The following is an 18,935-nucleotide window of genomic DNA, read 5'->3' as shown; positions in this document are numbered from 1 at the left end:
TGGCTGCCGGTGACCCGCTGGTGCCACCGTTGACGTAAGCCATCCTTCTCGATATCTGGGTACCTGTAGGAATGGAAGAGAGGCTTCTATACAGATGCCCGGGTTACCCGGGACAGTCGTACCTTCTAGCACATACTGCCAAACGAGGCAGGGCCCCTTCTCAGACCCTGGTGTCGAGGTCAGTCTGCAGTGGCCAAAAGATGGCCACTTCCCCTCTGGTGCTACTGGTGTCCTCTCTCGTCTTCAAGCCTCGCCCGGCTGCCAGGTGCACAGCTGCCACCACCACGTAGTACACAGGTCATGGTGGTGGCGGTGGTGGGGTCTCCTTAGAGGGAGCTTGGGGTATGAGAAGGAGGCAGACTCATTTATTTGTAGGGGATCTGAGGAACTTTCTGGTGCATAAACATACTATAAAGAGCACGACTGGTAGAGTCACGGGAGGACATAATAGCTCTGAGTACACTAGTGATGGCCATTTGCATCCAGCCCAAGCCAGGCCTCAGGGACACCTGCCGAGGCTCCGGGGCGAGTAGAGTATCATGGAGCTGATTTACTCAAGATTCCACAGAACCCCAGGACATGAAGGCCCACTGCTTTGAGGGCTTTCCGATGAGACAACACAAAGAAGGTAAGATAGAAAGAAACAAAATCCAGCTCCACGGCTCTGGTAGGAGCGTGGCCCAGGGAACAGTGGTGGTGGTGGTGGGCAGGGCCTGGGGCCCCAGAGAACGCGGGTCTGACCCTGGGGCTGAGTGAGCTCCCCAGGAGCCCCTGCAGTGGCTGCCGCAGTGAGTAGGGCCCCCCTCGGGCAGGGTGGCCCAGGGCTCCGTGAGGAAGGCTCCGTGCACACGGCTTCAGAAACATCAACCTTTTCTAGGGTAAGGGAAGCAGCTCTCAGAGACAAGGCTGGGCACAGTCTCAGACTTCAACGGTGTTCTGCCTTGTGTGGAGAAACGATTGACCAGTAAGCATCGCTTTTTCTAAATCCAACTCTACTCCAAATGTGAAATGCTATTTGTTTGGAAAGACTGAAAGGAGATGGGGTGGGATGGGGTGGTGGTAATTTTAAAAGCACCCTAAAGCCGCTGCAAACAGCCAAATGAGCTCACTTCCAGCTGACACTCTCAAAAGTGAAGTTGTTTTAATAAAAGAAAATGGAAGAGGTGGCATATAAAAGGAAAAGCGTATATTGTCAATGATCTCATATGATGGGCAGAAAGAAAAAGTCTCCAGCTCTGAATTTTCTAGACATACTTAAAAAAAAAATAGAAGAGGAGTAAACATTCATAGCTGGACCTCTCATAAGGTCATTTTGTCCCCCCTAGAATTAGGGCAAATAAAAAAAGAAACATCTAAATCGGATGTTCAAACAACCCCGTCCAGTATGATCCAACCCTCGCTCCTTAAAAGCACACTTAGAAGTGCCCCAGATCCTCCTGCTGGGCTTGAAAGGCATGTAGCTGCTTCCTCCGTCCATCTGTGTTCTGTGCAGAGCAAACGCTATGTGGATGCTCTTTCTCAAATCAAACAAACTTTTTGGTGGTTCTATCCTATGCCCTTTCATGTCCCAATCCTAAAATAACAGCGTACACATGTGGAGAGACTGCAGAGGTTTTTTTTTGAAATGATCGTTCTGATTTTATTACATCAGAAACTCAGCCTATACATTTTCTACAACTAGTCACTGGGGAAAAAAGCATTATTTTTTCTCTGTATCTCTATTTTTAACTTTTTATTATTATTATTTTTTAAGAGTTAAGAGTTTCTCTATCATAAAGTGGAAGAAAATCTCAGCCAGACACAAAGACCTGGCAGAGACATGCAGGGTCAACGGATTAATGAATCCCCAAACCAAAAGCTCCACCCTGTGGGGCTGAGATGAGCTGGGGGAAGGACTGGTGAGCCAGGAATACAACTCTCTGGCTCTCTGGAACTTCCTTAGGAAAGCCAGGCGCTGAGGAAGGCCATGTGTGGGATGAAGAAACCCCATCCCCTCCTCAGGATCACGCCTCTGGCTTAGCCCTGCCGGGTCTAGGAGTGCCCAAGTTGGGAGAGGCCTAGGGAGCCCCTCAGCCCCTCCTGCCCGGCCCATCTGGCAGGAGCTACTCTGCCTCTCTGGAGTCTGCAGCACAAGGCTGCAGAGACCCCGTGGGCAGAGACACCACAGGTGGGTGCCTTCCCACATCTCGTCTCCAGGCCACCAGGAGACACTCCGGGGCAGGCTGTGTGTGTGGAACAGCAGGATCAAAGCAGAGGCTCAGTCCTCCCTGGTCTGGTTCGTGTTCTGGTTGGCATTCATAATCTTGCTTTTAGAATCTGAACAGAATTCTTGGCTTTTATTAATTTTTATCAATTTTTGTCTCCTTAGAAAGCTTAAAATGCTCTTTGACTTAAAAAGACTGCTTCACAGAGGAACACCTTTGAATTAATCAATCACCTGCTCCTCTGGAGGGCTCTGGGCTCAGGGACGAATGGCCTGTGGCCCTGTGCCTTATTTGGTTGCTGTAAGACAGGAGAGGAAGGACACGTCCTATCCAGGCCCTTATTCTCAGTTCCAAGTGCACAAAGTCACCTTCCTGAAAGCAATTATTTTTCCAAACTTACCAGCCATAAACCAAGCCATTATATGATTTTGAATCTTGGACACTGTGAGTAGCTTTAGCTTCTAGGATGGAGATGCAGACTATAAATACAATAAACATAAAGATGTCCCATGTCCTCCTCTCTGCCAGAGCAGGGATTCAGCTTCTGTTGAGGAACCTTGGACAATAATCCCTGGAGCGTAGGGCTTACCCGAAAGACAGATGGGACCACGGGCTGTGCACTTAGCTCTTCCCAGGCCCTACTAGATTTCCTTATTCCTACCCCATTCAACACATGTGAGAATTCTTCAAGTAATTCCACACGTGTGTGTGTACACATGCACACCTACACATAGTTACACACACACACACACACACACACACACATCTATGTGTCTGTGTGTATTGATATGGTATCCCAAGGATCATAATGAGCTTTGGGTATTTTGCATCAGGTCTATGAAAACTCTGACCCAAGAAGCATGTCTCTTCTAGTCTTCCCTCACTTGGTCTGCCTCTGCTCCAGGGTTGGAGGGGAAGAGGCATTATATTGATGTCTCCTGAGCAGAAGGATGGTGGGCTCTGGACCTCCAGGAGTGAGGGTCCTGGTTTTGTGGCTTCCTCAACCCAGCCCTCCTCATGGCCCCTGAGGTCATCTATAATGCTGCAAGAAAGCAATGCCTATGTGAGAACAGGAGCACTTCTGCTGAGGCAGGGTCTGGGCACAGCACTGGAACATGGAGTAGAGACACAGTCTCATTAGCACACCTGCCACAGATGGATGGGGATGCAGTGACTGGGGTTCTGGCACAAATTGCGTTGTAGGGTGGATCACCCCCGGGAGGTGCCTAGCTTACCCCTCGGCTGGCCTCTCTGTGGTTACTTGACTGCTCATGACTGTGTCCCTCAAACAAAGAGAGGAGGGAGGCAGTCTGTGAGCCCGACTGCCACTGCCCCCACAGCCACACACTTGGCAGGGCCCACGGGGCTGCAGAAAGAGCTCCCACTCTAACTCTTGTGCTTCTTTTTCTCTGTTAAATGCAGCATGTGCTGCTAAAGGGTAGAGTCTAAGAATACTTTTTATAGCACATCTGGCAGCTTGAAAGATGTTATTTACAAATGCTATAAATCGACGTGCCAGCTTTTCCTGCGCTATCAAAGTTTTCAAGATAAACCAATACATGGACAAACACTCCTAAATTAATTCAAATATCAGTACCTGTTAAGCTCAAACAGATTGCGAATTACCTAGCCACGCTTTCCCCAGCGTCTGGGCCAATCAGACTCCACCAGCTATTCTGGGGCTTGAAAGATTAAAGATAAAATGTCTATAACTAGTATTAAGACCTAGTTTATTGACCTAGTTTATTGGGGGGAAAAACCATTAAAAGCATTTCGAAAACAAAGCCTGGTCTGATCATTTTATGTGTTTTGAAAAAGAATCCTTCCTTGAAGTGGCTATAAAAATTATTAGTGCAACATCAAAAAATTACAAAATCTATTTTTGGCTGAATTGCATTAGCTCCTTATATGGAGATCTCCCTGAAGGATGCAGCCGAGGAGATTTAAGAAAAATATTTGCAATAAAGGCAATGATCTCGTCACATGAGCTAATATCCCATAAGACTAAGAGGAAGCAGCCAAGGAAATTATAGAATTTTTTTTTTTTTTTTAAGAAAAGGTATAAGGCATGATGGTCACTAACACCTATTTGAACACGGGCAATGTGATGCACGAGGAGCTGTGAAAACACAGGGTTGAGGTCAGCACCAATCAGACCGGACACTGTTTTGCCAGACAGACAGAAAGACCAACTGTAAGAAGGTGGGCTGTGCCCATGCTTGGTTCAACCAGCTAAAAGGGAGATAGTCTCCTGAGCCTGGGGTCTCTTCCAAGGGATGGAAGAGATTACACGCGGTGATGCGGGAATTAAACATGAGCCACATTTAGGTGGAGAACCCCAGCAGAGGTGTGATGCGGTGGAGGTGTGGCTGCCCAGCGTGGGGTCACTGTCTGGCCTGGGGTCTATGCATCAGGCCCCGACAAGGCACATGCCTCACTGCCAGGGGTTACATACAGGGTGGGCACACGCCACCACTGCATCGTTTATTTAACCTTTCCCCTCTTACCAGAATCAATCAAGAGAACGCTTTGGATACATGTTCTCTAACACCTTCTTTAAAATATTCATAAGGACCAACTTTATTGAAAGTGGACACACAGAGAGAATGCAGCATAAAGAAGTGTTCCCAGGATCAAACCCTGGGTGATGTTTTTACATTTACTATAAAGAAGAGAACCTGTCAGTAGAGTAGCTACTTATTTTTGCTGAGGGTTCTCTGCTTTTCTGCGTGCTCCACGATCTTCTCTTCCACGTAAAGACCCTTCCGTTTGCGCACGGCGTTCATGTACTTCCGGGCCTGGTTCTCAGAATCAGCCTTTTCCCCAAAGTGCAAGTATTCTTCCTCGGTGGTCGGCACCCAGAAGGGGTCGCTAGGAATGATCTTGTAAAAAGAAGGTGACAGAATGTGCTCGATCAGGCAAATATACTTTCATGCCAAACAGCCCTTCAAAATTCGTACAGTCTTAGCTGAAGAAGGACAGTTAAGCAACGAGCAGGGGAGCAGGGAAGCTTGCCAGAAATGGTAATAAACCAATGTGGACAATGAAAGGAGTGGGACGAACAGAACTGGTAACGTCCACACCTCAGAGCCTGCATGTGACACTAAGGAACGAGGGAAACTCTTAATTTCGAATAATGTAATAAAACCCTTTCACTAGGATATTATCTGGGTACTAGTGTCTCTTCATCAATTTTGCCTTTGTCCCCAGCAGAGACCAACACACATAAGCCCATTCTTGATGACTCTGAGCCTTTGGCTCCAAAACCCAGTGGCGTGCCCGCTGAGCTGGACTGGAGGGGACGCAGACAGAGGCACCTCCTTCCCTCTTCTGTCTGGACCCATGCCCGTTCCCGCTGGGCCCGTGAGGAAGACAAGGCCAGGGGCAGGCACGCCGGGGATGCTTTCGCTCTGAGGCTACTGCCAGGGTCAGGGGGCGGGGAGGGGAGGAGAGGGCCGAGCAGGGCCCAGGGATGGCAGTGGGGAAGGGCTGAGGGGCTCAGTGGCTCTGTGATGCCCAGCCAGGTCACGATGTCCATGGAGGTGGTAATAACCCAGGACATGACAGAAAGTGGGGGTGGTTCCGACTCCTGACGGTTTCATTCAGGCAGAGAAAGATCCACGAGCCCAACACTCACGGCCTCTCTCTGCCTCCTCACCTCAGACTATGATGGTGAACGTGAGAGGGGGAAAACAGACCTGAAGAGCATGGCCTCCCCTTCCTCCAGAGGCTGCCCCCAGAAAGCACACAGCCTGCCTGTCCCTTGCACCACTTGCAGCAGCCACACTGCCCCCTCCCTGCCCCTGCGGCAGGGGCCCCGCCAGGCCAGCTGGTGTCATTCTGGAACTCAGGACCGGCTGCGCAGTACTGCCCGCGGTCAAGACTGCATCCTCCAAGGTCAGCTTCATCAGTAATGAAGGTGAGAGTCTGCCCCCTTTTTATTTATTTATTTATTTATTTATTTATTTATTTATTTATTTGAGACTGCCCCTTCTTATGTGTGCCTTCTTCTTATGTGTGTTTTCTCCCGTTTCTCAATTGGGTGAACAAAGGGATGGTATTTATTAAGTGGCCTCAAATCCTAACACTTTTCAATTTAAAACAGATGTGAAAGAAAAATGTATTTTAAAATAGTTGCTCTTGAGCACAAGAAAGGGGGGTGTCTGTGGCCCAGGAGAGGGAGATGTCTTGGAGGGAGAGACGGGAGCCCCCAGTAGAGGGAGGCAAAGGCCCCATCCCCTCCCCACAGGGAACCGGGCTAGGCCCTAGTGCCCACTTTGGATGGGCCCTGCCACACAGCCCGGCCCCCGGGGGCACGGGCCACTCCTTCTTCTCTGGAGCTGGAATGACCAAGGGCCTATGTCCCTCATCCTGTGCTGTCCACCCTGGTGGCGGCACTGAGCCAAAGCTATGGCTCTTGGGAGGACAGAGGGACAGGCGACTCGGACACGCCCTGCCACGCCATGACACAGTCCATGGGGGAGGAAACTCCCACTGAGGTCAGCGGATTACTGGGCAGGTAACCCTGCACATGAGAGCAGGAACCATGCTCAACAAAGGGAGAATTCACAATCAAGTAAGACATAACAACAGAGGGCCTTGAAATTATAGGTTCATTTAAAAGTCCTCCAAGAAATAAAGGGTGTGTGGGGCCATGGCATCCATAAAACGTTAGGCGTCAGAAAAAAAGAACTGGAAATCCTAGAAATAAAGAATTTGGGCTATGAATAAGAAAGAAACTCCGTAGCAAACTGCTCAAGAGAGTAAGTGAAAAGATGGACTTGACAATCAGATTCTGTAATGAACTCAGCAAAGTAGACACACAGCCCAATAAAACATGGGTAAGACTTGAGAAGACCTTTCTGCAAAAAAGACATGCAAATGGCCGACAAGCCCTGGAAAGCCTGTCATTAGTCCTCAGGGAAACCCAAGCCCACAAGGAGCTTCCTCTTCTCACACAGGAGGACAGCTACTGCTGCAAACAGGAGAGGGAGAGACAAACACACTGGTGACTGGCTTGCGGCAGGAGGGACATGGTCAGAAGGGGGGACACCTGAAGCTGGCTGGGCCACCATGCTAGCAGAGATGGGGAGCACAGAGGGCACTGGGATCGGAGCCCCCTGCCTTGCAGGGGTATGACGAGGCCCCGGGGAAATGGAACCATCACCTGGGCACCTGGGCAGCCATCCACAGGACTGTCTATACTGCAGGAGACTAATTTTAAGCTGGTTACCCTCCCCTTTCCAGCGGGACAATAAACCCACCACAGATGATAAAGAAGCTATGTGTTCTTAGTAGGTCTGAGGGACAGTGGCAAATAAGTTGTTGATTCTGCTACAAAAGTGACAAATTTTATGAACAGCAAGAAATGAGCTACTAGTTGAGAGATACCAGACTTGGACTAGCCAATTTAAGACAAACCAGAGTCCTTGATTCAAAAATGTAAGACCAGGAGTTTCAAAAGATCTCATTTTGTGTGGGCCTTGGGCATAGACTTCCAAGGTTTGCTCAGCTTGTTGGCCAAGACTCCAAGCCCACCTTCTGCACTCACCTTCATCTGCTGGAGGCCTCCTCTGGGGACCTGCTCCCTACCACACTCCCTGGGGGCTGAGGCACCCACATTCCCTGCTCCTCCCCAGGGCAAGTGCTCCCTACCACCCTCCCCAGGGGCTCAGGTGCCTACACTCCCTGCTCCTCCCCAGGGCAGGTGCTCCCTACCACCCTCCACAGGGGCTCAGGTGCCTACACTCCCTGCTCCTCCCCAGGGCAGGTACTCCCTACCACCCTCCCTGGGGGCTCAGGCGCCTACACTCCCTGCTCCTCCCCAGGGCAGGTGTTCCCTACCACCCTCCCTGTTCCTCTGCAGGCAGATGCTCCCATCCAACTGTCCCCAGGAGCTCAGGCGCCCACACTGTGCTATGCCCTAATGAACAGCATCCTTGAGGCATCAGTTTGGAAGAAAAGATGCTGTTTTCTAACTGGCTCAGCCAGAATTCATCGGCCCGCAGTGAGAATGGTTTTTTGCAACCCCACAGGCTGAAGGGAATGGCATTTACTAGTTCATGGAAAGGGAGGCACCCAAGTGTTTGCTGTTGTCCTGGGTATTTAAAAAAAGAAAAAGAAAAAGAGAAAGAGAAAGAGAGAGAAAGGGAGAAAGAGAGAAAGGGAGAAAGAGAGAAAGAGAGAAAGAAAGAGAAGAGAAGAGAAGAGAAGAGAAGAGAAGAGAAGAGAAGAGAAGAGAAGAAAAGAGGAAAAGAGGAAAAGAGGAAAAGAGGAAAAGAGCTCGGGGAGCCCCATGTCCATCCTATACCCAACTGCCACCAGGATTAGGGCCGGCAGGTGGGAAACACCAAGTCCAAGATAACCCCGCCGGGCGCTCCCGTGATCCTAACTGTGCTCCTCAAGGCAGGGGAGCCCGGGCCTGCCCCCAGGGTGGGCTCAGCGTCACACAGCCAATCCCGAGCCTGTGCTAACACAAATGCACCCCGGCACTGGCTGGGGATATTTTTCTTTCTGTGCCTGTTATTAGCTCCTTTTCTTCCTTTTTCATAGAAGGGGCCAAACATAGAAAGAGAAATTATGGGATTGCTGACTTCAAAGGTTTCCTCGTGGAAAATGCCTGTAATCTTATCTCCTCTATTTTTTGAAGCACTTTCTCTCAAAAGCTCTTGATTGTAAATTATATGGTGTGATAGAACACAAATGAAAGAAAGTGCCTTGGAGTGAGAAGCCAGATCTCAACAACAGCGTTATTTCTAAACCTAGCTATGGGGGAAAAACCAAGACAGCCAGAAACTATCAGATCAATGGCATTTAATTATAACATCGTTTTCAAGACTTTCAAAGATGCGAAGCTTTTGGGAATAGGACCAGGACAGGTGGCCGGGGGATGACACGGGACAGCACCAAATTCTTGACTCTGTTCTCTTTAAAGTTGTCAGGAGACTGATTTTTAATAATAAACTAAGGAAGGCCAGAAACCAATATTAAAAAAAAAAAAACCACTATTATTAAGTATGTAAGATGTCTGGCCTCTTTTTAATTGAGAGAGAATGGAGACTGAAAAAACCATCATGGTTTTCACATTAACAAAAACTGCCTACTTGGTATAAACTTGCTGTTGTTACACGGCTGCCCCTAAACACCCATCCTCCCTAGTTTCTTGGCTAATAGGTATTTCAGGTGGGCATACTTAGGATCAGGATGAGGGGGCACACTTCTTCTGGGATGAGCCAGACAGTCAATATTTTAGACCGCAGGCCACACGGTCTCTGTTGCAAGCACTCATCTCTGCTGGAAAGCCACCACAGAAAATATGTAAATTGATACAGCTATACTCCAGTGAATTTTATTAACCAAAACAGGTCACGGGCCACAGTTTGCTGTCTCCTGACCTAGTCAAAGACAACATTTCTCAGCCTCCTTGTTAGGTGGGCATTATCAGATGTGTCCGTATGAATGGCTGTGGGCAATGGGACTTGTATGAAATCCCACCTTGTCCCTGCAGGGAAGGCGCAAGCCCCCCTCTTACTGGCTGGAATGCAGGGATGCAGGGGTATGGTGGGAGGCAGAATGGCCACTCTGGACCATCAGCAGGAGCCCAGAAAACCAGAGGAGCCTAAGCCCCTCCCAGTGGGCCCCTGCCACCCCAAGCTGCTGCCCCAGATGCAAAAGAGCAGCTCTGCCTGAGCTGAGCCACTCTACTCTGAGACCCTTTTGAACGAACAGCCTTACCTGCTGCTTATTTGCCAATTAAGAAACCATGAAAACTTGACAGATTTTTTAAAATGCATTTTATAAACCCACTTTCAGGTTTAAATCTGACTATACAGCAATGATGTATTTCTAACAAACAATAGAATATATAAATTCACACATCTAACTCTTCCAATATTGATAACATTATAACTGCTGTGAATACCTTCTTTGGATCTTACATGCAGGGAACGCTGGGCATCACTAACTACACTCTCTGTGCTGATCAAGCATACTCTACCCCGGTCCCGTCAGTAGTGTGGATTGAGGTTATCTTCCTGAAACGGATGAATTGTCATCTCAAAGATATCAGAAGCATGAGCTGCAAGTTCTGGAGGCTGTTTTCAGCCATGGCAGCACCAATGAAGAAAGTGCTTTGCCTCTCAAGGTCATTGCTTTGAAGTGGGATAAATCTCGCTGTGGTTCTACATATCATTTGGCTGCACTGCCCCATAATCACAGCTCTGGTCCCCCTAAAAACACAGGAGAGGGCTGTCAAGATATGTTTCACGGAGAGCATCACTCATGATTGACACCACAGACGGAGTTCCTCACTAGCTGCTTGTATAAATCCACTCCTCCTATTTCTCACTGCTCTGTGTTCTTACATAAAGTTGAGTGCCAAAAACCCAAACTGAAAGGGTAAAAGTTTGGGTAAGTGGGAAATTACTACCTGTTTAAATTCAGAAGTTAACCAGTCAGTTAAATGTTTTGGAGCACCTGTTTTCCACATAATGAAATATAGCAATGACATCTATTCAGATATAAACCAGTAAAACCACCAAAACCTCATTTCTAGACAAAATACACAATGCAAGAAAAGTTTCACAGCAAATCCCTGCTAAAATGGAGACTGTGCTGACATAAGAAAGGAACCTATATTAGAACCTTAACCGTGGTTCTATCAAGCTGTAAGAATGTGACTTTCTCTATGAAGAGGCAGACTCAGGTGTGAGCTCTGGATTAGCAGCTTCACTGTTATCACTTCAAGTGACACGAACTGACCAAGTACAACTGGCCTTGTCCAGGTCCGTGGTTCTCAAGGGTCACCTTTCTTTACTATGCTGAGTTACCTGACTATAAAATTCATTTTAAAGAGGAGGTTCTCCCTTACTTACTACATTCGCCTTTAATACCTGCATTGAAACGGGGCCCATCTGGCTAATGGAGGCGAGAGAAGGAACAGCTGAGCCCCGATCTGAAACCGGGAGCTGTGCCAGGGCAGCGCTGAAGAAGAGCCTGGTGGTCTGAGTGGCCGAGACAAGCCCAGTTGAGCATGGAGCAGATGCCAAGCACACGCATGCCAGCAATGGCCCATAGCATCGGGCATCAGGCCCTGCACTCACCATGCCTGATGTCAGGGAGAGATACACTTAGCAGGTTCCGTCTGCCCCAGGGAGCAGGACACTATGTAAAACCAGAGTCTCCCACTGCAGAGCCACTGCTCCTCCCAATAACAATGACCCTCCCAGGGAAGAGTGAACACTGACATCCTTTCTATTCCCTGTAAAGTGACTTACAGCCAGTAGTTAAAATATTCCACTCCCGACCCAAGGCCATGTCTTGAGACCTCCCCAAGGCTTCCAGCATGCACTCTGTACTCCCCCCAGCAGCACACGCCTCTGGTCTCAGCAACCTGTGGGTCTCTGTTCAAAGATGCCTCCAGAAGGCTGCTCTGACCTCTCCACCTTCCTTGGATTATTACCTTTCTCTCCTGCTCACCATCTTCTCTTCTCTCCCCAGCAACGTGGATCAACATGTCCAGTTTTAATCTCAGGTAAGGTTTGCTCTCACCCACCTCTCCCTACCCTGGCAGTGGGGTGTTCTGATGAGCCCCTTCATCCCAGTACATGTGAGAGCCGTGGAGACCCTGAGCCTTCACAAGGCGGAATGAAGGTTACATGATGCATGGGAATTGAAAGCTGTCCCTTGCAAGAAGCACAACTGTCCCCTAAATACCTCAAGTACTTTTCCCCCAGAAGAAAAGTTCCTGAGAGTTTCACTTTCAAAATGTCTGTGATTTTCCTTTAAAAATCTAAAATCTGGAATCCTCGGGTGACTCAGTGGTTTGGTGCCTGCCTTCGGCCTAGGGCGTAATCCTGGAGTCCCGGGATCGAGTCCCACATCAGGCTTACTGCATGGAGCCTGCTTCTCCCTCTGCCTGTGTCTCTGCCATTCTCTCTCTCTCTGTCTCTCATGAATAAATAAAATCTTAAAAAAAAAAAAATCTGAAATCTATCTTCGAAGGGAAACACAGAATTCAATGTTGTGGCTTAAATTTTACATCCAGTAAAAGGAACAAATGAGTGTGTGTGTGTGTGTGTGTGTGTGCGCGCACACACGTATGTGTGTGTGTTTATTACAGGCCACCTGTGACCTAAGGATCATTCGATCTGAATGAAAAGCAGCCCTGCGCCATCTCCAGGGCCATTGGCAGAGCTGCAGGAAAACCAGCCGGCGTGGGAGGTCCTGTTTGCCACTCCCTGGAGTTATGTGCAGGAAGCACATGTGCCCCCAAGGAGGAGGGAAGGGGATCAGGGCTGTTACCTCCCAGTGGCTGAACACCAGCTGCGGGCTGGCCAAGCCACTCGTCCGCTTCCTGATCTCATCCGCAAAGCCGAAGCTCTCAGCAACGGGCAGCACCGCCTTGATGATGAACATGTCTGTCCCTTCTTTCATTTCTTCTTGAAGCACTCGACCTTCTCTCTTTGACAAGACGGCATAGACACGACCTGCAAGGCCATATAGCTTTTAAATTCACTGAGCAGTTATGTATCTAGAGCCACACAAAGACGTGATTACGCACACCCCCTGTAACAATCCACCAGTGAGTGTAACTTGGTTCCTGATAACTGAAGTTTACAAAAGCATGAAAACTTTTCAGTAGTTAAAAGTAAGCTACAATAAAATTAGAGACAAAAGGTAACAAAAAACAAAATCATCCTACCCAAAGGACAATCCCAACACAGCATGAGAAGCAAGAGACTTTCAGAGGAACTTCTGATATAATTTCACCCATGAGCAGTCTCATGAGATGAGTGTGATTGGGCTTTGTAAATATTAAACTATTTTAATAACTATGAGACATCATTAATAGGATGGTGATAGCATAAGGCTATTTGGGATTCATAAGCAGGCAACTGGCACAGTGACATTTTTTATATCAGAAACAAAACCACACAGAGACAACTAGATGCTCAAATTTTTAAGAACCGCTAATATGTAAGTGGCATAAGTATTTTATTTCCCCTGAAAACGGATAGTCCCTGGCATCTTTAATGTCTGATAACAACGTCTCCTGCCACATCACAAGAACACCACCAAATCCTCTTGGCTAATACTCGCATTTCATCCTTAGGCCCGAGGCTGCCTGACACTGCGAGGGAGAAGTCTTCCCCGGGCGGCTCGGTAGCGGTGCCTCCAGGTGCGAAGTCTCCTATCAACTGGTAAGCAGGACAGACGCTAAGAGAGACAGACTCACACACAGCTGTAAGGCACCAGCTGGGGCCAGCAGATACTCTCATTAAAGCCTCCTCTTTCACCTGCCACTTAGGAAGTTTTCATTGCATAACTGATCCGTCCTTAAAAGTTTACAGCGTTGCAGCTGAGCAGAGCAGACATCTTCTCTGAGCACTGGCAGGGTCCCTGATGTTTCCTAGGTGCCTGGGGGCTGCCCCAGTGAGCCCATGCCCACCTTCCTCCCTAGGTGCCCAGGGGGCTGCCCTAGTGCACCCGCACCCACCTTCCTCCCTAGGTGCCAGGGGGCTGCCCCAGTGCGCCAGCGCCCACTTTCCTCCCTAGGTACCCAGGGGGGCTGCCCCGCTGCACCCATGCCCACCTTCCTCCCTAGGTGCCTGGGGGGCTGCCCCAGTGCTCCAGCGCCCACTTTCCTCCCTAGGTACCCAGGGGGGCTTCCCCGCTGCACCCATGCCCACCTTCCTCCCTAGGTGCCCGGGGGTCTGCCCCAGTGCGCCAGCACCCACTTTCCTCCCTAGGTGCCGGGGCAGGGGGCCTGACCTGGTGCGACCGCACCCACCTTCCTCCCTAGGTGCCCGGGGGGCTGCCCCGGTGAGCCAGTGCCCACTTTCCTCTCTAGGTGCCCAGGGGGGCAGCCCCGGTGCGCCAGCGCCCACTTTCCTCCCTAGGTGCCGGGGCGGGGGGCCTGACCTGGTGCGACCGCGCCCACCTTCCTCCCTAGTTGCCTGGGGGGCTGCCCTGGTGCTCCAGCACCCACTTTCCTCCCTAGGTGTCCGGGAGCTGCCCCGGTGTGCCTGCACCCACCTTCCTCCCTAGGTGCCCGGGGGGCTGACCCAGTGCGCCCACGCCCACCTTCCTCCCTAGGTGCCCGGGGGGCTGACCCGGTGCACCTGCGCCCACCTAGAGCTGCTTATGTGTCCCTAGGAACTGAGGATGCAGAGCCAGCCTTCTGCCTGCGAACTCTGAGGACTCAGATCCCCCTGGTGGTGGTGATCAGGAAAGACCAAGGAAACAAAAGGCAGGAGGCCCTTGTGTCAGGCAGTGGTGGCCTTAGAAATAAAAACCCCTAAAATCTCTAAGGGGTCCTTCCTCATCTCCAGATTTAATGGAAAAACAAGCAAATTGCAATTCTGTTCGTGCTGAAAGGCTTGGCCCCCCTTCTCTCCCCGCCAGCTCCCACACTGCTCCCTTTCTTCTGTTTCCCGAGTGCTCAGATTTTCACTTCTTCAACACCCGGGCCCTACCAGCAGCCTGGGCTGAAGAACGATGGCTGCCCTGATGCGCCACCATCACTTTCAGATGGCAAATGTCCTTTTCCCATCCTCTCATGATTTCTGCGTGGCTGAAGCTGCTGGCCCACGCCTCTGACGGCTCTCTCTGGCACCAGCATCGACCCTCAGAGCCTGGCCTGGCCCTCTGTCAGCAGCAACTACCCAGGGACCAACGTCCCAAGGACCACTGGCCGAGGCTCCCATCTCTCCTCTGAACACTTCCCACAGAGAGCCCATCCATATCTTTTGTGTGAGTTAAGCTAGGGAGGCCGTGCCTGGGCTGCTGAGACCAGCTCTTTGCTAGGCCCCGCAGTCACCCACGCTGTGACTGCCAGGCCGTCCCCACGTGCACCCCGACTCCTCCAAAGCCAGCACGCTAGGGATGAAACACAGTCCCCACCCATCATCCAGACTAGCAATCTGCGGTAGGGAAACAGAACAGAGGTCAGAGGGGGAACGGAAGGGTCACCGTGATCCACCCCAGCTGCCACAGAGATTCTGCTCACCACTCTGCAGCTTACCTCCTCCCACAAGGCCCAGCCCATCAGGGCCACCCTCCCCCATGGGCCACTCTCCAGCCCCAAACCTGCTCCCCTCTGGTTTCTGTTAGCCCCAGCTTCTATCACAGGGAGACCAGCCTATAAGCTCCTGGAAGATAATTGGCTCTCTCTCCTCCACCCTGAACACCTCCAACCTTTCCATCCCAACCCTTTCCTATCTGTACCACTGTGACTCTCTCATCCCGCTCTCAACATGTGGAGCCCAGACCTGAACATAGCACTCTGGGTATGGTCTGGAAGCTTTGACACAGCACAACAATGGTCTGTCCCCTAGCTGCCCTATGTAGCTGCCTGCGATTCCCAGGAGGGCAGAAAACCTTCGTAACCTTGACTCAGCTAGCTTGTTGCAGGAAAAGCTGTAGGTGATTTACAGAAGCAAAACAGCGAGGTGCAGGGTGGAGGTGGGGGGGGGGGATGGTGATCTGATGAGTGAACTGGAGCGGAGACCACAAGGGGCGGACACTGCAGAGGCCCCTTCCTTGGGGGTCATGCCAGCGGGCTCAGATCAATAACTGAGATGGAGGCTGAATGTAATTAATCATGTAATTTTGAACCATTCAATTTTAATTCCACTAAAACTAAATCCTGAAACTGGGGCACAGTGATGGATCACTGAACAGGGGAAAATAGCTATAAATAGAACCTTCCAAAGATACTTGGCTTTTATGACAGGTGTGTCCAGTGCTTGGACCCTGTAACCCTGGCTCTGCTCTCACAGAGCCATGATGGCTGCCTTACCCAGGAGGACTCACCATTGTGTGGCCTCTGTGGTGACTCCAGCTCCCCTTCAACCAGACGTCTGCTCCACAATACAGGAGTCCCCTGTCCATGTGCCAAAGGCCACGGTGTACCCCGCTGTACTGCATGCAAGGCACCAAGAGCAAGCACCCACCAGGGAAACCACAGCAACAAAAAGCTTAGTCGATGACAACAGTCTGGTCACAGCTGGTCTTTGAATGACTACACCACGAATTTCTCAGCCCGAATTCAGGGCCCTCTGTGGCCTGTAGCAACCCAGGACGTCAAGCCCCAGGGAATCCAGGCCCTGCAGCACAGAGCACAGCTGGAGCACTCACTACCACAGCCCCCTAAGGTCTTCCCACTCCCCACTCTACCTACAATGCACCTACTCCCACTCCATGGTCACGTCCTTTTCATGAGTTAAAGCCCATCTAGAACCACCATCTTCCGTGGGATCCTACAACAAGGAAAATCATCTCTTCACCACTTGAGCTTCACTGAACCTACTCTGCTCTAAAGGCATTCATTATATGTTCTTGTATGTATATTTTCTTTTGTGATAGGCAGCAAGACTGGTCTGTATACTCTATAATCATTCGAGCTGAAAGTTTGGAAATTAAAGGTATGATTTTTTTTTCCTCCAGAATTGAGGAAAGGAAGCAGCTGTTCACAGCAATGTTTTCTCTTACAGTCAACAAACAGGAAACAATGCAGATTTCCAATTTGGAGATGATGGGAAGTAAATTATAGTCTAACAAGTTGATAGGAAGTTATGCAGAGGTTAAAATGAAATTTTGTGAATACTGAGTAGCCACATGGAAGCGGGCTTATAAAATGAATAGTAAATACAAAAAGCAAAACTAATATGACACTCCTGCTACCATAAGGTTAGGGCCACGCAAAATGTAGTATTATGGATGAAGATCGTAAAAGAAAGTGGAAAACGACATGTTGATCTCCAAGGAGGAAGATTTTTCTTCATCTTGTGGTTTCTGTTATTGTTGGCAGCCCTTGCAGTGTAACTTCAATTAAAATACATAGATGGCAAAATTGGTGGGCACTTCTCACTCTAATAAATCAGGTCACACTAACCTCTTTCCCTTTTGTTACAGAGCAACCAGGCTGCTAAATCCAGCAAACGTGGTTGGCAGGATGCAGACGGGCTTCCACCAAACATGCGCTGCAGGGTGCTGTGGACTGTGGGGAATGTGGGCTGCCTGCTTGCCTACAGAGGAATTCAGCCACGAGTTTATAGGACAAGCATGTCAACCAGTTGCCCCCACCCTGGGAAGACGCGCCAGTGCTCTGACTGCAGCTCCGTGCCCTTACGATGATCACCAGCAGCTTACAGGCTCAGAAGGCATGGGGATCAAATCCCAAGGTGACAGGATGCTGAAAGGCTAAGAGATACTTGGACAGAATCAGGGTAACTAGGTAAGGACACACACTCAACATGACATAAGTTAGTATGGGTAAATGCAAGGTTTTACAGTTGGCTTCAACCAACCAGCCGTCCAGGGTTAGAGGGAATGCTGAATAGAAGCTCCTGTAAGTAGTTTGGTATCTACCAAGTAGATACCAGTCTTCTGTAGGCTCCGTCTTTAGTCTGTGGTACACAGAGAGCCAATTTCACACTTAGCTGCTCAACTCAAAATTATTCCATCTATCAAAGCCCATTTCAAAGAACTATCACTTTCAAAAAGTCTATCCTGTTTTGAATTTTCCTAATCCCAATTTCTCATAAAATTTCACTGGAAGGCCGTATTTATTCACTGGATTCAACCGTGTTGCACTTCCTGTTTTTACAGTTAGGCTTTGTCACCCAACTCATCTCTCAAAGCAGGATCTCACACAGCATAGGCATACATATCTGTACATTTTTGTTGAAATGAATTATGAGATGCTGATGAAATGTAGAAAGAACTCCGAGTTTGGAATAGGAAAGGTTTTTAAAAGTAAACAGTGACACTTATTAAGACTGTTTCTGACATGTTAAGGCATGTATGTTCTCACAATGTGAGCATTTATCCCTATAGGTAAAAACACAGGACGGACTACAATAGCTGTTGCTGTAATTAAAACTCTAGAACTAAAAAAACAAAACTCTAGAACTACCAGAAAAAGTTATTTTTCATATGTGAAATTATTGCCAAAGACAAAAACAATGAGAACCCAAGAATGAAAGAAGCTACCAGGTTAGAAGAAGGAATATAAAGAGAGACAGCTTGCTACCCACGTGGGAATTAAAAACACAAACAAATTCCACTGTCTAATGTTAAAGTTAAAGATGCCTGGGGGGCTCAGTCAGTTAAGCGGCTGACTCTGGGGGCTCAGGTCATGATCTCAGGGTCATAGGATTGAGCATTGCATCAGGCTTCCTGCTCAGTGCAGAGTCCACTTGAGATTTTTCTCTTTCCTCCTCACTCTGTCTCTCATGCCCACTCTCTCTCTCTCTCTCTCTCTCAAAGAAATAAATTAAGTGGAGCATTTTCTCATGTGCTTTTTGGCCATGTCTATGTCTTCCTCTGTGAGATTTCTGCTCAGCCATTAGAAACGACAAATACCCACCATTTGCTTTGACGTGGATGGAACTGGAGGGTATTATGCTGAGTGAAATAAGTCAATCGGAGAAGGACAAACATTATATGGTCTCATTCATTTGGGGAATACAAAAAATAGTGACAGGGAATAAAGGGGAAAGGAGAAAAAATGAGTGGGAAATATCAGGGAGGGAGACAGAACATGAGAGACTCCTAACTCTGGGAAACGAACTAGGGGTGGGGGAGGGGGAGGTGGGCGGGGGGTGGGGGTGACTGGGTGATGAGCACTGAGGGGGGCACTTGATGGGATGAGCACTGGGTGTTATTCTATATGTTGGCAAATTGAACACCAATAAAAAATTTCCAAAAAAAAGAAAGAAATTAAGT

The 18,935-nt window shown here is 49.1% G+C and overlaps 1 protein-coding gene across 2 annotated transcripts in view; it reads right to left on the bottom strand.

The window, feature by feature from the left end:
• Positions 1–4,759: 4,759 nt before the first annotated feature.
• Positions 4,760–18,935, bottom strand: part of EFL1 (elongation factor like GTPase 1) — a 119,862-nt gene continuing 105,686 nt past the window's right edge. For both annotated transcript variants that reach the window (XM_072737444.1, XM_072737445.1), the window contains exons 19-20: positions 12,507–12,691; positions 4,760–5,086 (exon numbers count right to left, since the gene is read on the bottom strand). In XM_072737444.1, coding sequence (XP_072593545.1) covers positions 4,898–5,086; positions 12,507–12,691 — 374 coding nt within the window. In that variant the 3' untranslated portion in view covers positions 4,760–4,897. The remainder of the gene's footprint in view (positions 5,087–12,506; positions 12,692–18,935) is intronic.

Source organism: Vulpes vulpes, chromosome 14 (genome assembly GCF_048418805.1).
Source record: "Vulpes vulpes isolate BD-2025 chromosome 14, VulVul3, whole genome shotgun sequence".
In the NCBI taxonomy this organism is placed as follows: Eukaryota; Metazoa; Chordata; class Mammalia; order Carnivora; family Canidae; genus Vulpes; species Vulpes vulpes.
The sequence above is the reverse complement of the archived record's forward strand: the minus strand, read 5'-3'. Positions and strand labels throughout refer to the sequence as shown.